At 42.2% G+C, this 22,364-nt stretch overlaps 1 protein-coding gene across 1 annotated transcript in view; it reads left to right on the top strand.

Moving 5' to 3' along the window:
* Positions 1–11,785, top strand: part of EXOSC7 (exosome component 7) — a 46,237-nt gene extending 34,452 nt beyond the window's left edge. The window contains exons 6-8 of the mRNA XM_032782483.2: positions 6,020–6,143; positions 8,216–8,371; positions 11,586–11,785. Coding sequence (XP_032638374.1) covers positions 6,020–6,143; positions 8,216–8,371; positions 11,586–11,690 — 385 coding nt within the window. The 3' untranslated portion in view covers positions 11,691–11,785. The remainder of the gene's footprint in view (positions 1–6,019; positions 6,144–8,215; positions 8,372–11,585) is intronic.
* Positions 11,786–22,364: the final 10,579 nt, after the last annotated feature.

Here is a 22,364-nt window from a genome sequence, read left to right as displayed (position 1 = left end):
TTGTCACATTGAGCCAGCAAACAGAGCTGCAAACAGGAGAGTTTCAGTGGGAGTTTCCAGGGGGAGGTTGCAGGGGAGACTAAGGCGGAGAAAGCAACAAGCCAGATAAGGGAGGGGGCAGGGGTCTGCCAGCAGCCCAGTGCTTGTTGGGGGCCTGTGGTGCGGTGTGTGGCGTGGACTGCCAGGCACAGAGTTGGAAGGCCATGACGCTGAAGGAGAGAGGGCAAGGAAAAAGAGACGAGCAGCTAGTCCTGCAGAAGGAGGGGAGGAGTCAATGGAGGCAACACCAAGTATGAGCCCAGGAGGATTGCAAGGGCGAATACGAATCGAGAGGACTTGCGGCCAGCAGGTGCAGGGGATAGACCGGAGAATCACACTGTCACCAGAAAAAGGCAGTCTACGTGATTGGAGACTCCTTACTGAGAAGAATAGACAGGCCTGTAACTAGAGCTGATCGGGAGAACAGAAGGGTGTGCTGTCTGCCGGGGCTAAGATACAGGATGTGGACCTGAGGCTGAAAAGGATCCTAGCGGGAGCGGGAAAGAATCCGTTGATTGTCCTTCATGTGGGAACGAATGATACGGCTAGTTACTCGCTGGACTGTATCAAGGAGGACTATGCCAGACTGGGGAAGACGCTCAAGGAAATCGAGGCTCAGGTGATCTTCAGTGGGATTCTGCCGGTTCCTAGAGCAGGGCGACGAAGGAGTGACAAGATTATGACAATTAACAGATGGCTCAGGCAGTGGTGCTATAAGGAGGGCTTTGGGATGTACGGTCATTGGGAAGCATTTACGGACAGACGACTGTTCTCGGGATGGACTTCACCTAAGTAAGGAGGGAAATAGACTTCTAGGATGGAGGCTCGCCGACCTCATTAAGAGAGCTTTAAACTAGGAAGTTGGGGGAGATGGTTGGGAGATGTCCAGGAGATCTCCACGCCAGAATTTAACCTGGAGAGGGAAGTAAACAAAGTGAGAGGGGATACGCTTGTGGACCGAAGAATTGACCCAAGGAGGAAAAGCGGAGTAGAAACTAGACTAACAGGTGATGCTGGTGGTAGAAGGTCTGTGCACAACGGGGTAAAGAATGTCACTGACGCAAACGCCAAAAATTAAAATGTCTGTACACTAATGCGAGGAGCCTAGGTAACAAGATGGAGGAACTGGAGCTACTGGTGCAGGAAGTGAAACCGATATTATAGGGATAACAGAAACCTGGTGGAATAGTACTCATGACTGGAGTACAGGTATTGAAGGCTATGTGCTGTTGTTAGAAAAGACAGGAAGAAAGGCAAAGGTGGTGGAGTAGCATTGTACATCAATGATGAGGTTAACTGTAATGAAATAAGAAGTGATGGAATGGATAAGACAGAGTCTGTCTGGGCAAAAATCACACTGGGTAAAAAAGCTACTAGAGCCTCCCCTGAGATAGTGCTTGGGGTGTGCTACAGACCGCCGGGATCTGATTTGGATATGGATAGAGACCTCTTTAATGTCTTTAATGAAGTAAACACTAAGGGGAAATGTGTGATCATGGGAGACTTCAACTTCCCAGATATAGACTGGAGGACAAGTGCTTGCAAGAATAATAGGGGTCAGATTTTTCTGGATGTGATAGCGGATGGATTTCTTCACCAAGTAGTTGAAGTACCGACAAGAGGGGATGCCATTTTAGATTTGGTTTTGGTGAGCAGTGAGGACCTCGTAGAAGAAATGGTGGTAGGGGACAACCTTGGTTCGAGTGATCATGAGCTGATTCAGTTCAAACTAGATGGAAGGATAAACAAAGGTAGATCTGGGATTAGGGTTTTTGACTTCTCAAGGGCTAATTTTAAAGAGTTAAGGAAATTAGTTAGGGAAGTGGATTGGACGGAGGAACTTGTGGATTTAAATGCGGAGGAGGCCTGGAATTACTTTAAGTCGCAGCTGCAGAAACTGTCGGAAGCCTGCATCCCAAGAAAGGGGAAAAAAACCATGGGCAGGAGTTGTAGGCCAAGCTGGATGAGCAAGCATCTCAGAGAGGGATTAGGAAAAAGCAGAAAGCTTACAGGGAGTGGAAGAAAGGCGGGATTAGCAAGGGAAGCTACCTTAGTGAGGTCAGAACATGTAGGGATAAAGTGAGGAAGGCTAAAAGCCATGTAGAACTGGACCTTGCAAAGGGAATTAAAACCAATAGTAAAAGGTTCTACAGCCACATAAATAAGAAGAAAACAAAGAAAGAAGAAGTGGGGCCGCTATACACTGAGGATGGAATGGAGGTTAAGGATAACCTAGGCATGGCCCAATATCTAAATAAGTACTTTGCCTCAGTCTTTAATAAGACTAGTGAGGAGTTTAGGGATGATGGAGGGATGATAAACGGGAATGAGGATATGGAGGTGGATATTACCGCATCTGAGGTAGAGGCCAAACTTGAACAGCTTAATGGGACAAAATCGGAGGGCCCGGACAATCTCCATCCAAGGATATTAAAGGAACTGGCGCATGAAATTGCGAGCCCGTTAGCGAGAATTTTTAATCAATCGGTAAACTCGGGGTTGTACCGTACGACTGGAGAATTGCTAACGTAGTTCCTATTTTTAAGAAAGGGAAAAAAAGTGATCCGGGTAACTATAGGCCTGTTAGCTTGACGTCTGTAGTATGTAAGGTCTTGGAAAAAATTTTAAAGGAGAAAGTAGTTAAGGACATTGAGGTCAATGGTAATTGGGACGAATTGCAACATGGATTTACTAAAGGTAGATCGATCGTGCCAAACCAACCTGATCTCCTTCTTTGAGAAGGTGACAGATTACTTAGACAAAGGAAATGCGGTAGATCTAATTTACCTCGATTTCAGTAAGGCATTTGACACGGTTCCACATGGGGAACTGTTAGTTAAATTGGAAAAGATGGGGATGAATATGAAAGTTGTAAGGTGGATAAGGAACTGGTTAAAGGGGAGACTCCAGCGGGTCGTACTGAAGGGTGAACTGTCAGGCTGGAAGGAGGTTACTAGTGGAGTCCCTCAAGGATCGGTTTGGGACCAATCTTATTTAACCTTTTTATTACTGACCTTGGCACAAAGAGCGGGAATGTGCTAATAAAGTTTGCGGATGACACAAAGCTGGGGGGTTTGCTAACACGGAGAAGGACCGGGATACTATACAGGAAGATCTGGACCACCTTGTAAACTGGAGTAATAGTAATAGGATGAAATATAATAGTGAAAAGTGCAAGGTCATGCACTTAGGGATTAATAATAGAATTTTAGATATACATTGGGGACGCATCAGTTGGAAGCAACAGAGGAGGAGAAGGACCTTGGGGTATGGTTGATAGCAGGATGTCTATGAGCCGCCAATGCGATATGGCCGTTAAAAAAGCAAATGCGGTTTTAGGGCATCAGGCGAGGTATTTCCAGCAAGGATAAGGAGGTGTTAGTACCGTTATATAAGGCGCTGGTGAGACCCCACCTGGAATATTGTGTGCAGTTCTGGTGTCCCATGTTTAAGAAGGATGAATTCAAACTGGAACAGGTTCAGAGACGGGCTACTAGGATGATCCGAGGAATGGAAAACCTGCCTTATGAAAGGAGACTCAAAGAGCTTGGCTTGTTTAGCCTGGCCAAAAGAAGGCTCCGGGGGGATATGCTTGCTCTATATAAATATATCAGGGGGATTAACGTTAGGGAGGGAGAGGAATTATTTAAGCTTAGTACTAATGTAGGCACAAGGACAAATGGGTACAAACTGGATATTAGGAAGTTTAGACTTGAAATTAGACGAAGGTTTCTAACCATTAGGGGAGTGAAGTTCTGGAACAGCCTTCCGAGGGAAGTAGTGGGGGCAAAAGTTGTTATAAAAGTGGATGGGTAGGGTTCTGTGGCCTGCTTTGTGCAGGAGGTCAGACTAGATGATCATATTGGTCCCTTCTGACCTACGAGTCTATGAGTCTATTATATAATTCTACAAAGGGCTTTAGATGCAGTTATATATAAGTTGCATTCTGCTTATTTTAAAATATTTTTGTTTTGGTCGGTCAGTATTATGCAGGGAATATGCCTCTTCTCTCTATAGTTGTCTAAGCACTTGTCATTAGTACTCGATATGAACTGCAACTAAAATACTTTCCAGGGATCAAAAAACAAAGGAAAACACTTTGCTCCTGTAAGGAAAAAATATTCATTAAATCGATCCAGATATTTTACTTTAAAAGATGTTACAGAATGCATAAAAGAAGTCTCTCAAGTTTAATTTGTGTAACACACGACACTGCTGTAAAAGTATTAATATAAACAAACATTGCTGTTTGATGTCATCCAATTACCAAAGCTAATTTTTCAGAGATGCACTGAGGTGTGTTATATCTTCAAGGAAAGCACATAGAAATGAGAGATCTGTTTTCTTTTTATTGGCCTGCAAAGTAAGAGCTTTCATGCTATATTCATCCCTGAGGGGAGCAGCCTTCTTACACCAATGGACTCCATCAGAATTGCACCAGGGATGAACATGGCCTTCACATTATGGGCAGGAAAAGTAAAGCAAGTGATAATTTAGAAACTGTTCCAACTGCTCTTTTATTCATTACCATAAGAATGTTAAGTTCATCTTTTTGTAAAATTTCCATGGAATTTATACATAGTTGGCCATATTATGTGCATAGTATGTCCTATAACACTGACAAATTTCAGAATGTGGAGACTTAATCTTCACATTCACATTTTAAGTAATATGTGAAATCAAAGATCTCAGGCATTACTTCGTATGTTGAACAAAGGATTTGGGGAAAGTATATATAATCCCTCTTTAATAATGTGTAAAATCTGTTCTGGATGAAGAGGTCTGAAGAATTCATTTCTTTCTTTTGATTAGACTCCTCCAAAGTGGGGGAATGGGTCCTAAAACACTCACCTATACAAGGTTATCCTATCCTATATACTTCTCCAAACATGTGCCTCTTGATTTTCATTGCTGTGGCAGATAGGAATAATGGAATTGATCAGGAAAGTGAGGGGGTAATTTCTATTTGGCAGATGTCTAGCACAAGGACTGAAATTGACTGTATACTTCTTGACACTAGTTGAAGGCCTAAACCTACTAGGCAGAGGTAGACATGAAATTTGAAGGTTGAGAGCCAAACCAGCTAAATCAGCACCTTTGTGAGAGGTCCAGCCCCCTAACATCCCAGCTTTTATGGAGGATGCTGGGATTTCTACTGAAGCTTCTCTTAGGACTCTGCCTGATGGCTCTATTTTTCATATCTACCTCTACTAGCAAGCAGGAGGTTGTACTATAGAGGTGGGGGAGAATCTCTCAACTGGTGAGGAAAGCATTCTGCCACTCTAGCATTCCCCCCAGTAGTTAGTCTCCTTCCCCCTTGAATAACATTAGTGCTTATGTCTACTTCTAGTCATAGCTTTTCCAAGCATTAGCAGCAACACAAAATTTGCATGAGTCTCACTGTCCCCCCCAGGATTATGGATAGTAGCACTGAAACAAGATCAGAGCCTTGTTAGTTTAACCGAGCAGGAACAGAGTTAAGCTAGCAGCAGCAGCAAAACCAGAGAAGTTGCCATTTGCAGACCCTAGGTGACAACATTGCTTCATAGTGTAGCTGTGTAACTGCAACAACAAGAAGCTTAGTATTTAAATTAATCTAAATGCTGAAGAAATGGATTTTTGTAAGCACTCATTCTTGCCATGTGGGCATTGGTTTCTCCCCCAAGCCCTGACCATGTATAGTTGATCACTTACTTGGGGGTATGTTTAAACAAAATACGCATTTTAACATTAACTGATGTGACTGTGGAGATCAGAAGCATTCTTTAGATTTAAGACTAAAATCCTTCAGTACTAAAATGGAAGTGTTTGGTTTTGGTGGTTTTTAGTAGTCTTTCATTTGCATTCCCTTTCTTTAAAAAGTTATCTTTAGACATCTTAACAGCTTTATTTTCTGTAGGAATGGGGCAGGCCTGCATAACAGATTAGAAAGTGGTAAAGTAATATCCAGTAAGTTTTGCATATGCTTCTGTTTCAATAGGATACCCAAAGTGCGTGTTTTGGACGATGAAGAAGGATCAAAAGAGATTGAGCTCTCTGATGACCCTTATGACTGTATTCGACTTAATGTGGAGAATGTACCCTGTATCATCACATTAAGCAAAGTAAGCCTGGAGAAGTCTGTAAATTATTTCATTTAGCTTTTGAGTCTTCTATAGACTTTGGCTACAAGAACTGACCTGCCATTTTGGGTTGGGAGAAACCATCTTTTCTTTGATGACCAGAGCCATGAGATACCCCCATACTAAAAATAAGTTCTTGGCTTCCATCCTTGAATTTATTTTTTGACTTGGGAGGTGGAGAAGGAAATCTTTGTGGAGAGAGTGTTCCATGTCCCTCTCAAGTTGTATGTCTTGTTGGCATGGGAATCTGCAATAGCTAATCCTGCTGTATTCTTGGGCTGAAACAATTAACTATCCATCCATCAGCTGCTTGCTGATAGTGAAGTGGACACTAGTATTGGCTTCTCTAATATGCTAACATAATATCCATTAGCCATTTAAAATGTTGGACACCTATTTGGTGAGCCACTGAAGAAACAGAAACTTTGTTGATGGAGCTAACCTTATGCCTACCAACACCCTGCGAGACAGGTAAGCGTTATTGCTAGGGCCCTACCAAATTCATGGTCCATTTTGATCAATTTCACGCTCAAAGGATTTTTAAAAGAGTAAATTTCATGATTTCAGATATTTAAATCTGAAATTTCAGAGTGTTTGTGCCTATAGCGTTCCTGACCCACAAAGGAGTTTTGAGAGGATCCCAAGGTTATTGTAGGGGGGGGTTGTGGTACTTCTGTGCTGCTGCGGGTGGCAGCACAGCCTTCAGAGTTGGTGAGCTGGAGAGTGGCAGCTTCTGGCTGGGAGCCCAGCTTTGAAGGCAGAGCAGGGCCCTCATTCAGCAGCCACCACTCTCCAGCCATCCAGCTCTGAAGGCAGCGGAGTAGAATTAAGGGTGGACTTGGTCTGGTATTGCCACCCTTCCTTCTGTGCTGCTGCAGGTGGCAGTGCTGCCTTCAAAACTGGGCCCCTGGCCAACAGCCACTGCTCTCCAGCCACCCAGCTCTGAAGGCAGCAGAGAAGTACAGGTGGCAATACCCCTAAAATAACCTTACAACCCCCCTGCAACTCCCTTTTGGGTCAAGACTCCCAATTTGAGAAACGCTGGTCTCCCCTGTGAACTCTGTATAGTATAGGTAAAAGCACAAGACCAGATATCATGGTCTGGGATGCATTTTTCATAGCCGTGAATTTGGTAGGGCCCTAATTATTGCCATCATTTTTTTCAAATAGAGGGACTAAGACACAGAGAAGCTAAGTGACCTACATGCAGCAGGGACTCAGAGCAGGAAGCTGAACTTGTTCATAGCTGTTAGATCTACTCTCCCTCTTAGTACCACTGTTTCCTTAAATTCTCTATAAAGTGAATTTGTGTGTGTGAGAGAAAGAGAGAGATCCCACTTAATTCACTGCTGCATCTGTTTGTTTATCCACCCATTTTTCCAACCACACAGCAATTGCCATAATATCAACTTTCCTTGGCTTGGTTATGAGACAGCTTGCATGCCGTCATGCAAATTATTCTGTTTTCTAAGTGTTATGTAAATAATAATAAAAGCTGTCACCTGAGGTAGAGACTGAATCTCACCTCTCCAGAGCCTTAGGCATGTGTAACTTTTGTGAATAAAATTCCACAGTTGGGGAAGAAAAAGAAGCCTTTGGCTGAAAAGTTGATCCTTTTTTTAAAAAATATATGTATAAAATTTTAAAGGCGCTTCATGCTATTGCCAGATGTTTGGAATGTTAATTCATCCACATGGAATTTAGTTTGAGTCAGGATGTAGGTCAAATGGCCAAAGGTGCGTGTTTATCCTATATACATAGTACGTTTATAAGCATGCACTTACAATAACGTTGCACTGTGAGCAGTTACAATGTCCTATGTCAAGGTGTTGTATTTAATGACTGACACCGCTGCAGTGACTTAACACATGAGCAAAACCAATGATCAGACAGTATTTATATTTCTTAGGATTGTAACATACAGATAAACTGACAGGTTAATGGTTTGGTGGAATTACCTCCAGTGCTCTAATTCCATCACCCAGTAAGTTCATAATTATCTGGACACAAAACAACTTAAAATATCCAAAAGTAAACTGTCCTTGGTTCTCCAGATTGGTTGTAGGCATGTGGTTGATGCTACCCTTCAGGAAGAAGCTTGCTCTTTGGCCAGCCTGCTGCTTTCTGTGACCAGCAGAGGTACCCTTACGTGTATGAAGAAACTGGGGAACGGTAGTCTTGATCCAGAGAGTATCTTTGAGATGATGGAGGTAAGAAGTGCTGACGAGCAACTTCAGCTCACATAATGGAAAAGTGGATCTTGAGCATACAAAAAATTGCAGTGTGGGCATAATTAAAGGGATACTGAAAACTTAGGGGTAAAAAGTGAATTGTGGAAGGTCCCAGGCAGCTTCCAAGGAATCTGAAATTCCTATGGGAATGAATTTCACTTATGCAAACCATTTGGGATGTCCCCTCTGACATTGCGATAATCTGGGTTTTCTTCTAAATAGTAGTGTCATGCTAGCAACACTTCTTAAAAGTTAAGGTGACTAACATTATTTACAAATCCTATATTTACTTCATAAAGAACAAGTTTCAAGCCTGATAATTTCCCTTTGAAACTCAAAATGAAACTTCTTTAACATAACAGCAGTTACCACACAACAGAACTGGAACTTGTGAACTGGTACTTCACAGTACATAATCTTTAATTTGTGTAACTTGTCTTTCATGTAATTAACTTATTTAGCTAGCAATCATTACAATTCTAGTACTTTATGTTTCACATTTTTTTGTAATATCTTTGTATCTGTCCTTTTTACTGATGTGAGCCTCTTCCCTTTCTATAAAAATATTTATAAAATGCTGTGGTAGCTGGCAGCAGTTCAAGTTGACTTGGGAATTTCTCTTTAAATCCTTCTTTAGGCCTCTCTCTGAAGCTTCCCTTTTGGTGTGAAATTTCTCATGCCCAGACTTGGCGTTTAAAGTATGTACAAATGAGTTTTGTACACAAGCTTTGTATTTCATTTGCACTTGAATTCAAAATTGGATTTGTTTCTGAAAACCTTCACATTTGACATAAAGGTAGCCCTTGTGAGAAATAAATCTAGATGGGAAATGGTTTCCCCATCCTGTGAAAATTTGAGATTTCAAAAACCTTTCCCCTTTTGCATTGGGATGAAACGTACCTTTTTTTGAAGCATTGAAGAGAAAGCAGAGAGACGCCAGCTCCAGAATTAATAGTGTGGTGGCTAGGATGTAAGAGACTTGGGTTCAAGTCTGGGTTTTCCACATCTAGGCGAGGGCTTTAACCACAAGGCTTTTAACTATTCTGGGGGTTCTCTCTCCCAGTTCCGTGCTGGACCTGAAACTATTGTCAAAATTAGTATGTTCCTGCAAAACGTTTATTTTGACAACTATGCATTTTCCAGAAAAACAATGTTTTTTGTCAAATTTCTGACCAGCTGTAGTGAGGAATGCAGAAATTGCAGTTAGGTTTGAAAACAACTGGTTAAAGTGGAAATGACGTGCTAAGCACACATGACACTTTACATTCTCTTGATGTAATTTAAAGCCTGGGTTTTAATCTACTGAGCTCCTGTTTGCTCTTGGAAAAGTCATTTCACTTCTGTGCCTTAGTATACCCATTTGTAAAATGAAAATAGTAATTTCTAGCCTGCCTCACAGGTGTGCTCTCAGGATCTGTGTTGGTATGGAGCTTTGAGCATTTAAAGGTGTGTGCACCAAGGGTCAGATATTTCAGAGGTATTTAGCGCCTAATGGGATTTTTCAAAAACACATAAGCAGGTGAAGCACCTAACTCCTATTTCAAAAAGGCAATTAGGCACCTAACTTCTTAGGGCCAAATTTACAAAAGCTCCTAAATGGTACGGTACAAACAAGTATTGACTCCTGTGCCAGCCTAAGAGTTAAAACTTAACTCAGTAGCCCAGTATGTTATGTTGCCCCTCACCTGTTTTAAAGAAATCTCTCCTCCTTAAGTGGTGGTGTCGTTCACTGAAATAAGAAAAGGCTTTTGGGGGAAGCAAAGAATTCTTTCTTTGACTGGGGAGTCTGACTAGTCTTGTTCCCAACACAGCAGCCTGTTTGGGGAACAGATGAAACAAAGCCAAAAGCACAGGGTCTGTGAAATGGAACAGTTTCGTAACCTTTGCTTAACACTTTTATATCCTCCAGTGGATTGACTACAGCTCAGAAAATGTTCAGCATTATCAGCCTTGGGGTGAACAGACATTCCAGCCAGTACATTGCTTTTAGGAAAGCTGCGTAATGGTTCAGCTTTGGAAAGGTGCCATAGTGACACCTCTTAGTGGATTAAAGTTATCATAAGGGAGTCAGGCAGAAATAACTGAGATGCCAGTGGGCAAAATCCAGGACCCATGCACCAAGCAAGGGTAAACGAACCTTGTGTTGGAGATAGCTGGGCTAGATATCTGGTGTGGGAGTGGAGCAGAATACTTCATGATACCCCCTTGGGCTGCAAAGTTACCCCAGTCCATTGATTGTAACAGCTTCTGCACCTTCCCTACATGGGGAGTTTTGGTCAGTGGATCTACATAGTTTATATACCACCCTATCTCTCCCAAGCTTGTCCCAAATGCTGCTCTTGAGGTTACAGAACAGTACTGCATGAGAAGGGGCTGAGGGAGTTGTAGTATCCTTCTCAATTGCCTGGCTTCTTGATCAAAGCATCTGCATCATTTTATGGTTTCATGCCTCCATGTAGAGTTGGACTTACCCGATTAAATGGTAGGTAGTTTTATGGGTCTCTAGTTATAAAATTGAGGAGCAGCTTCCTTCAGACAACTTGGCTATAGTTTCTATTCAATACCCACAGCTTGAGCTGCCCATTGACCTTTTAAGGACAGTGAGTGAGGTTCCTCTCTGCTCAGGGAATCTCATGGTTCCATGATCCTATGCCAGCCAGACCTAGGGAAAGTTCTGTTCTACACCACTGCTGTAAGATACCTAAGAGATGTTTGCCAGTAGAGGGTCAGTGCAGGCTCTCCTCCCATGTGTTTTCTCTTTCAGCATGTCCCTACACTAGAGACACGGGGGAGGAAGCTGGTGCAGGAGTTGCTTCTACTGTGTTTATGCCATTGGAGAGTTTCCTGCTGCAAAAGAAATTTTCTGCGGGCCATTTACAGACCAAATCTAGCCTCTCTGAGGCTCCTGCCTGGCACAGAGAGGCAAGCTCATACTAGGGAATCTGGCCCACTGAGTTTTTTTGTTGAATTGGAGCATTTGCCCCTGGTTTGAACAATTTTGCTTTGGAGGGTTTTTTCCCCAAAACTTTTGATCAAGTTAAGAGTCCCCCACATGCAGTTTCTTAGTTCCAATATGCCATTTACAATATACAATAGTATATTAATCATTAAGGGAAAAAATAGTTGACAGAAGGGAAATTCTCTTCCTGTTAGTAGGATGCGTCAATTTTGTCTTGCCTTCTTTGTCTTACAGACAGGAAAACGGGTAGGCAAAATGTTGCACACTTCCCTACAGAAGATCTTAGACAAAGAAGAGAGTCTGGGGACAACACGACAGAAGGTTGGATTCCTAGGATGAGTTGTTTTATCAATGCAGATATACATTTTCAAGTTATTTTTCAAAGCATGATCTTGTCAGTTTGTATGTGAAATAAAGGATATTTTTGGTTTTAATATTGTGTCCTAACCATGTTTAAGATACTTTTTAAATGCAGTTAGCAAAGCATAAGGAAAGCCTTAAATGAAAATAAATTAATTTGAAATGCTTCATACTACCTTCTGCTCTGTACCCAGGAATTGCACCAATCTAACAGTCAATACAGCTACCTTGCATGACACTCCTAAATTAGTTTTTGTGGCAATTTTTTTTTCTGTCGCTACAAAACACAAGAGCAATTGCACACTGGAAGTCCACATTTGGCTGTAGAAGTTCCTTTATTCACTATGCAGATAAAACAAATTGAAGTAATAGGGGATTATCTAATCAAAGAACATTTGATTTCATGAGTTAGTTTGAACTGGACATCTACCTCTGTGCTTCTGAACAATAGCTGAGAAGTAAATTCCTAATTTGCATTTAAGACCAAAGTTAGTTTAACCTTAGAGTCATATTTCCCTCCTCTTCTAAAGTGAACAGAAGAGAAGTATCAAATTCAGCTTCCAGCTGTAACTGGCTTTTCTCCTTTCTGCACTCCCATCAAAAGCTCCAAATATGAAATTGAGGTGAGAAGTGGGAGTTTAACTGCTGCTCTCCTCTGCACCAGGCAGCATGAACTTCTTTCTTGGACCCATCAGTTGTTACCTCTGTACAGTTGATGCAACAGTATAACTCCTGAAGAAGCAATGCTAGTCTCTCCTTGTACCGAACTACTTCCAGACTCTTGATCACTGTTGGTTCTGTGAACCTTTTCCTGTTCCACTATACAGGTATCTTGTTGAGATGAGGTAACCAGAGCTGGACACAATATTCAAGGTGTGGGTGCACCATGGATTTATATAGTGACAAAATATTTTTCTATCCTGTTCCTAACATAATGTTAACCTTTTTTGACTGCTGCTGCACTTTGAGCAGACCATTTCAGAGAACTATTGAACATGAGGTCAAGATAGCTTTACCATCCAAAAACAAATTTAGAACCCCTCACTGTATATGTGTAGCTGGGATTATTTCTTTCCAGTGTGCATTACTTAGCACATAATGTTCAATTTCATCTGCCATTTTGTTGCCCGTTCTCACCCAGTTTTGTGTGATCATTTTAACTTGCTGCAGTCGTCTTATCTTGACTAACTTTGTGTAGTGTGAAAACTTGGCATTTTACTCTTCACTTGACATCTAACTTCCCTTGTCCCTACATAATGATCTCATAAAGCAGAATCTGTTCCAAAGTAAGTTTTGCAGGAAGTTAAGACATCAGTTCATAAGTTTTGATTTCACTCCTTAGCTGACGTTCTCAAAATTCAGATGCATATAGGAGAGTAGATGCAGGATAAAATTGTACAGTACAACATAAGCCTTTAAGTCACAGTAGTTTGGACAATGTATGTGCAGCTTCTGTTGGCAGACATAGCTAAAAGAATGAGATGTGCTGCATTTAACAGAGAGGAGAAAGAGAAGGCTGGAGGGAGAAGTTTAAATAAATAGTTTGAAGAAGCTGATTCTTTCAGCCAAAAGCATACAGATGTTTGGAATGGTCCTTTTGCATAAACATTGAGGCAAAGCCACTGCTGTCCTCCAGAAAGCAATTAACATGCTTTGGGGTATGTAATCCAAGTTGTTTTTTTTTCCAGTTTCCATTATTTAAGCTTCCTAACATTTTTAGCTTGACATCTCACAACTCAGAATTAAGAACTGAAAGAGAGGTTTCTTTCCGTGGGGGTGGGCTGTAGGTTCTTTTGCAGACCACTGTGTTTTGGGTTAAATTAGAAATCATATCCATGTTTTCTAAATGATTAGAAAAAACATACTTTCAAATCTCCATGAATCCTTTTCTTACCCCCTCTGCTGCCCCCGTTGTTGGATAAGAGTTCATCTTAAAATAAATATAAATGCAACCCTATCACCCATGCTGCCTCTTTGGTCCACTGAAATTCAGCTATAAGAGAAGTTCTGGGAAGGTAAAAATTGAAGCCACTCAATGTGCTGAAGAACACAGGTTCAATATAACATTCAGGCTTTCAGTATCTGCTAGCAGAAGATTATAATAAGAAAAGTGACTTTTGCCAGCACAAGAAAAATTTTTCATCTCATTGCTTTTCCTTGTACTATAAAATTGACACATCATTAATGAAGTCTGTTGACATAGAACAATTCAGTTGCAGGTTTATTTTGTGCAAAAACTTATTTGATGTGACTAGCGGCTGTAGCAGGGGTGGCCAATTTGTGGCTCCGGGGCCACATGCGGCTTTTCAGAAGTTAATATGGGGCTCCTTGTATAGGCACTGACTCCAGGGATGGAGCTGCAGGTGCCAACTTTCCAATGTGCCGAGGGAGTGCTCACTGCTCAATCCCTGACTCTCCCACAGGCCCTGCCCCCACCCCACTCCACACCTTCCTGCCCCCTCCCCTGAGCCTGCCATGCCCTCGCTCTCCCCCCCACCCCAGCCTCCTGCACACCACAAAACAGCTGATCAGGAGACTAGGGGAGGGAGGGGAAGGCGCTGATTGGCAGGGCTGGAAGGGTGGGAGGTTCTGGGAGTGGAGGAGGGCTGCTGACATATTACTGTGGCTCTCTGGAAATGTATATTGGTAAATTCCTTCTCTGGCTCAGGTTGGCCACCCCTGAGCTATAGTGTATTTCTTAGCCTGCAAGCTGCAGGGTAGGATGAGTGTGGTGGGCGGGGTAACCAATTAGCTCATGTTTGTATTTCATAATAGGTTTCAAAAACAAAAAACATGCTGTACACATGACAGCAAGCATCTAAATTTAGCTGCAAACCTTTCAAGCCATGGAGCCACCAGCATGACAGCAGCAATTGGTCTGACTGGCCCATTATGCTATTGATTAATAGTGAGGTACCAAAAGTTGCCCACAGGTATTTTCAGAGTGAATCTTGTAATCTGGTGGTGATAGTCTGCAGTTATATAGCATCTCAACAAGCTTTACAGGCATTAATGAATCAATGCACTCGTGTACAAGGATCCACAGTTGTGAGTTCCTTGCATCTTTGAACAGTAGGTACTGGAGAAGACAATAAAGTTTCTATACATGGTACAGTTCAGAATCTTAGCAACAGAAACTTTAGGCACCCACCCTGGGAAAAATTTTGGCTAAAAGTTAGATACCTAAATCCATGTTTACTTCAATGGGAATGACAGGAGCTCAGCACTTTTGACCATCAGGCCACTTATTCAGGTACCTTTTTAAACAAAAACAAACAAAAATCCCACACCTCCTCCCAGATGTTGTTGCCCAAGTTTGAAATTTGTATTAAAAATAAAGGCCAACATAGTGTTTTGAGGTGCTGCTATGATAACGGATTTGCTTTTGTGAATAAGGCACTGATCCAATCACACCCCACACAGAAGAATTGTTCATTCACATTCATTCGAGGGAGTGCATAAGCGACACATCCTTACCTACAAAAATAAGGGGTGCAAGTGGCTATAGCTAAAAGCATTACAACAGCTGTCAGTTGTCCTTGCTGCCCTTGGAGATTTGCTGATGTGAAGTCATATCCCAAATGGACCATCAAATCTGCTTACTGGGGAGAGTCAGAAGGACATATTTAGCTTATGTCACTCCAATGGATGCAACTTCTTCCAGCAGATCTTTATGGCGCTGTTGTTCTCACACACCCTGCAGAGGTTTGGCTCTCCCACTGCCTTCTGTTTTTAGGCATGTATTTAACAACAAAAACAAAGCACCACCCTAACCCAACTAACACTCATTTTCTTCGTACAAATCCTGTTGCCATTTGGGTTGATGCAGAGTTCCATGTATTGCTGTGCAGATATTGCCACGTTTTCACTGACAGGAATCCAGTAGAACTAAAAGGAAACATCTGTGGAGCAGGCGAGCTTAGTGTTTGTCCCGGAAAGTTTTAATTGTCATTGCTCAGAGTGTAGATAGTCCATAAGCTGCATATTAGAACGGAGGATTCTAACAGCACCTGATAGGTTGGGCCAAAAACAAATGAGAAAAATAAAAACAAAATGATCGCTCCCCTCGTAAATAGCTTACCCTTGTTTTTCTGCTGTTGCATATTCCAACCTAGTGCCCATCTCCAAGCACAGTGTTGGGGCTTATCTACACAGCATACCACTTAGGGCTGCCGGTTTTGTTTGGATGTAGTCCTGGAGGTTTCATTACATGATATAATTAAAGATTAATCTTTAATTCCAGGACAACCCTAATACTACTGCACACTAGAGAGGTACCATTTCTAAAGCATGTTGATGTGCTGGACACTAGCTGGCCAGTGTGGACCCTGCTGGTGCACACTAAAATTCCCTAGTGCTCGTTAACATAGGCCATTTGCAGTAGGGACTTTTAGCGCATGCTAGCAAGCCCTACATGTGCCGGTTAGCACCCAGCATGTTGGTGTGCTTTAGAAATTACACCTCTCTTGTGTGGATTTTCAGGCCATTGGGCCATCCCTTTGAAGCAGAGAAGAGAGGTCGAATGTAGGTCAGTAATGCTGTGGAAGGTGTTTTTTGTTTTGGCTTGGTGGAACAGGGATTGGTTTGCTATTTCCAGGCTTCTATGTATGGTGCATACACAGATTTAAAGTACTTATATAGCAGACAAACCTAGCACAGAAATCTTTAGTTTCTTTAGCTTTTCAGCTAGAGTAGCAGCTCCAGGGTCATGAACCCTTTTTGTTGTGGTTCATGGCAGAGTTAGGTTTTGTTAAAAGCTGTTTCTATAGTCCCTAGCACAATAGGGTCCTAAACTTGGTTAGGGCCTCTAAACCCTTAATTTAGTACAAAATAGAGACAGCACCTAGGTGGCATGGGTTACTTTAGGGCTTCATCCTGAAATCCTTCTGCATTAACATTAACGAGAGTTTTGTCTGCAGAAGTTTTCCAAGCTCTGAGAGTATTTTAGGCCCAGATCCTCAGAGATATTCAGGTACCAAATTCCCACTGAAGTCTGTGAGAGTTAGATGCCTAAATACCTTTGAGGATCTAGGCCTTAATAGACTATTTCACCTGTTCTTTTAACCAGATGATGTCCTCACCCACTACTTGACACCACTTAAAGTACCACATAGTTGAGAACTATAGGGGGAGAGAACTGTTGTGGGAGCTCAGGAACTGGAGCACCAAAACGTTGACCCTGATTCAGCATGGTGCTTTCTCACATGCCTGACTTTAAGTATACAGATAGTCCCATTGAAATTAATGGCATTTCATGTGCTTGAAGTTAGGCATGTGCTTAAACACCATCAGGGTTTTTCTGTAATACTAACTTCAGAATAATGGCTCCAGAAAAATCCCGATAGGAAAATATACTCCATGTAAATCCTCCAAATAACTAGGCAGACTGCATATGAAATCATGGATATAGATATGCCACAGTATACATTTTTGTCACCCTTATGGAGAAATAGAGCCTATAGGGAAAGGAAAATTTGTTTTCCCAGCTGTCCTTTTATTAACATTGATGATCCATCTGGACCTACTGTGGATAATGAGACTCCTACCCTTGGAGACCATGGGTACTGTGACATGCTATACCTTGAGGAAGTGCCCTATAACCCTCATATTCCTCATTTATATATAATTGTGATCTTGCATATAAAGCAGGCCATGTGAGGTATCAGGGAAAGGTTATGATCTGCTGAAAATCATTTTTCTATCCATATACGTATACCATTAATGCATATGAAGTTATGAGAATTGTGTTGTATGGTGGTCACTAAAACATGCTGTAAGTTGAGGAATCAGACAGATATTAGTTCCCCAGAGACAACAGCAAGGAACTGTAACCAATGCCTGGGCGGGGTGTCAAACAACCCATCAACAGTCATTGTCCAACAAGGGAGCTACAATGCAGTGACTCACTTGCATGAGGCCACACCAGAGGAATTGCTCAACCTTACCTGGAGACTCAGCAATGCCCCCCAGACATGCCGGGACTTCTGTTCCCCAAGCACCTGGGACTGAGGGTATAAAACACACACAGTGGCCACATGCTTGGCCTTTTGCCTGCCCCCATCTATGCTGCAAGAAACAAGGACACTGAGAAGACTTAAGACTCAAACAGAGGAGACTGGCCCAGGTTTCAAGGGTGAAATTTGAACTGCAATATCCAATGGGGTGAGAAAAACTGCTCAATCTAGATGTTGCCCGGTCTAATAGGGTTGAGAGTTTAGACTACGTGTTTATATTTTATTTTGGTAACTGACTCTGACTTTTTGCCTATCACTTAAAATCTATTTTTGTAGTCAACAAATTTGTTTAACTGTTTATCTTTACCTGTGAGTTCGTATGAAGTGTGGGGCAAATCTGCTCAGGTTTGCAAAGGTTGATGTATATCCACTTTCCATTGATGAAGTGGTGAACCAATTCATAAATTTGCACTGCTCAAGATGAGCAGTGCAAGATGGTATATTCCTGAGGTACAGTGCTGGGAGCTGGGGGGATTTGGCTGGTGCCTTTCCTTGTGTGATTCATGCGTGTCTTTGGGAGCATTCATGCAATCCACTGGGCTTGGGGCTCCACACGCAGTTGTGCTGAGTGATAACGGCTCCTGGACAGGTTTGCTGCTTGTCACTATCAAGTCATTGTGAGAGACAGCCCAGGTTGGAGACAGTTAAGTGGCTACAGTGATCCCATACTCCTAAGCTGCACCTTGGGAATCCTGTCACAGGTACCCTGCAGACTGGGACACCAGATCAGATAGTGCATGCACATATTTCTTATTGCTAGCTAGTAGCTATGCTGGTAGCGCTATCTGTTTCTGAAAACAAAATCAGGATTAAATCTATATTCTGCAGAGAATCACCACTCGGGTAACTGAAGCCAAATGTAGGAACTAGACATGGGTCTAGGTCTTTATGGCCTCATTGAAAGACACAGTGCACCTACAACTCTCATTAAACTAAAGTCACCAGGAGGCCTGTCACCTATGCTAAACAACCTGGGAGTTAAGCTAGATCGAGTTCAAATCCCTCAGTGACAGACCACAGGTGTCTGTAACTACTGACTGGCTCTTATCTTCAAGGCAGAATTGGAAACATTGAAGGGCTGGTCCAGACCTACTAGCAAAGTCCCTTATTCACTGAATCAACAACCTTGATTAGTGTGGTCCTAATGTCAAAGGAAATCTGGAGCCTAGACTGCAATTTTCTTAAGATATCACTGAGTCCTACCGCACCTCTTAAATCACACCACACACTTTCCCTCTTAGGGGCATCACACCCACAGTAAGGGGCTTATTTGGTTACCTCAGAGAATGAGGTAATTAACTAATTGATCCCATTTAAAAAAATAGGAATTCATGTTCCAGGCTGGTAAAATGGGGACCATTTTCAGGCTGCAGAGTCTAAAGTTAGGTCCCTGAATCCATATTTAGGTAACTGGTTTTCAGAAGTACCCATATCGGCAGATCCTACTGATTTCAAGGGATTTGATAGAGAGAACACTTGCAGCTAGGTACCCAGTTCTGAACCTTTGGAAGTTTAGGCTCTGTCTATTTTTGTTAGTCAAGAGTGCTTCTGGATATTGAGTAAAAAGGAAATCCTTGCTGTCCTTGCAAAAAGATGCCAACGCTCAACTATCCGGCTGTTTAATGATTCCCAAATGACATTTTTTCAACCACAGTTCCATCCACCGGAACATTTTAATAAGTACAGGTTATCTTCTGAGCTCTGTGCACACCTCTAATTGACAGCTCCCATCATCCTGCTTCAAAAAGAGAAGAGATGGGCCATATGGACAGCCAGAAGATTTCATGTCATATTTACATTTGTGCAAATAAATTGATTCTATCTAAGTTTTGATGTTCTTGCTTGAGGCACAACAAGTTTTATTAGAAAAGCTTCAAATGCCACAGCTTGAAAACAAAACAAAAAAACTTAGCCTTTTGCTGATGTCAAATAGAGACTCCTTTTGTTGGGTCTCTATTTGATCAAAAAGTAGTGACTGTTCTTTCATCCGGCTAGTTCTGTGTGGGTGTTAAGGTACAGCCCATGGACATCAGACCCTGTTAAAATAAAGTGGCTGTCTCTAAATTTTGGAGAATGTTTTGTTTGATAGTCCCAGCATTGCCAAGCCCAACAGTTCAAAACTAAATTGGGATTCAGCCCCCTTTAGCTCCAAAATCGCGAGCTTTTTGACTACATTTTTGGGAGGAGTTTTTAAGTTTGTTTTCCTTCTGGTTTCTGAGCCTATCGGGGAACTTGGTCACATTTTCAAGCTTTACCTTGTAATCACAAGGGCTAGAAACTTACTTTTATTTTTAACTGAAAGCTGGGCTTCTCCTGCCATCTTTTGAGTCCAACAGCTGGGACTTTAAGCAGAGACTCACAAGTATTGAGAGACTCGTACTAAGATGGAGAGTTGGCAATGGTGCGGTCCATTTCTCTGCTTCAGGTGTCGATTTTTGTTTAGATAACGACTTGGCTGTGCTGATGTTAAGACAGAATGTTATTATAGTCCTGGCTAACTGTTCCAGTGGTGCCTCAAACCTACAAGCTTCCCCAGGGTTTTAGAGTTGGACTCAAAAATCTGACTGCAGCTTTCTGTTGGCTTTAGGATGTGGTGAGCTGGCATACAAGAGTGGGGAAGGACAATGCAGAAAGAACAAACTTGCTTCCTCACTACAGGAATGGGGGGGATTCCATCAGCTGAGCTCCTTTGGAAGCAAGGAGAATTGAGAGGCTGCAAAGCTCTTGCACTTTGCAGATTTCAGCTCTTACCAGGATCCCTGTGGGCAGTGTATGGGTGGGTCCAGTTTAGGAACTGAGGTTTCCTCTCTCCCCAGATCATTCTGACTTTTGCCTGTTTGAGAATGGAGGTAGGTAGGCTATAGAAACTGCTCCAACCATTAGCTGGAATAGAAGCCCCAGAATAGCTCCACTGCTTGCTCCAGGATTTGTAGAGAAGGATTCTTTTCCTCTTGCAGAGCTACCCCGCACCAAGGCAGATCCTTCAGACTGGGGATAGAGTTTTGGACTATGTACCAGAACTTCAGATCTTCCACTGTCATTCATAGACACCATCCATTTACCTTAATATTGTTGCATTCATACTTCTTTTTAAGATGTCTTCTCCCATTGGGGTAGCACTTATGAGTTCAACTCTTCAGATTTATTCCTCTCTCCACTCCTTGCTTTAAGTTCTACAATTTGTATAATCTAGCCAGCTGCCCTATTTTCTAATCCTCTGTCTTTGGGCTTGATCTTACTTGCAGCAGTAAAAATCAGGAGTTCCACTGATTGGAACACAACAGTATTAGCTTAGCTCAGACAATGGTCAAGTCTCGTGATTTTCCTCTAACCTATTTCTTCACTGTCTGGTTTGGAATGTCTGCTGCTATTTCTCTTTCCTTTGACAGCAATGTTGTGCTGTTGAGACAGAAATCCTGTTTATCCACGGAGCAGATTTGAAGTGCAGGCTTCCTCACACTGGCCCGGCAATGTGCCTCAGCCCTGCACTGAAAGAACTGTCTCTCTCTCCTTCCCGTTGGCTCCACACCCATTCAGTTCTTTCCATTTTGGCTTAGAGCACCAGCAACTGTGCTAATTAACTCCATACCTTATCACCAATCTTTGACTCATCTAGTTCACCTTACTGCTTTTCAGCCAGAGGCATTCTATACCTGCTCATTTCCTAGGACTAAGCTCAAAATAGCCTCTGATCTCACTGCCCATTTCCTGACCTGGCTGGGCATGAAATCACTGGTGTCTACCATCACCAGAACTCATTAACCTCCTTTCATACGTCTTATTCCAGTCATTATCTTGCTATCCCTCCACATTCAGCATCTTGGTCTATTTATTGAGTCTTTTCTCACCCACCCACACTCTCTCCCAATTGCTTTATTCATTTCATCTTGCCCTGGAACACTTTCTACACAGACATTTTATTTGTCACTTAATTCCATCTTTCATCTCAGACTGCACTTTCTCCGCTGTTGTTGGTCGCCGTGTATTTGACCAGCAGACTTGGCACTATGTCTCTGGAAAGGGCTCACCTATTAAAGTGTGGATCATAATGATCTCACTGACATTATATCTGGGCCAAAGAATCAGCTAATCTCAAAAGACGTCATTGGTCTACATATTATTAAAATTGAATTGCAACCTATTATATTTTGTTAGAAACATAGATTGTGAGCTTGTGAGGCAGGCACTGTCTTTGTTCCACTTGTTTGTGGAACAAAGACAGTGCCTTTTTCAGCAAATGTGAAAAAACAGGCCAGGGGGGTGGGGAGTAATAGGAACCTATATAAGAAAACGCACCAAATATTGGGACAGTCTCTATAAAACCAAGGCATCTGGTCACCCTAGTACAAAGTTGCATATAGGTACCTAATAGATTTTCAAAAGCACCTTTAAAAATCTGTCCATGAAGCCCTGTTGAAGTTTTTTAGCCCTTATGTGCGGCGTTTTGCTAGACACAGAGAGCACCCCTAAATGTTCAGTCTAAAGTGGCTTTTATTATAGAATAAGAAAAACAAAACCAAAATTAAGGCTTCATCAGAGAGCACAGATCATGCACCTCTCTCTGCTGTAACAGGCTGCAGCATCTCTAAGAATAAGATGGGTGCAGTCTCTGCAGACCAGCTGAGCCCTTCAAAGCTGA

Source organism: Chelonoidis abingdonii, chromosome 2, assembly GCF_003597395.2.
Source record: "Chelonoidis abingdonii isolate Lonesome George chromosome 2, CheloAbing_2.0, whole genome shotgun sequence".
Taxonomy (NCBI): Eukaryota; Metazoa; Chordata; order Testudines; family Testudinidae; genus Chelonoidis; species Chelonoidis abingdonii.
Note: the sequence above shows the minus strand (reverse complement) of the source record. Positions and strands in the feature narration are given on the sequence as shown.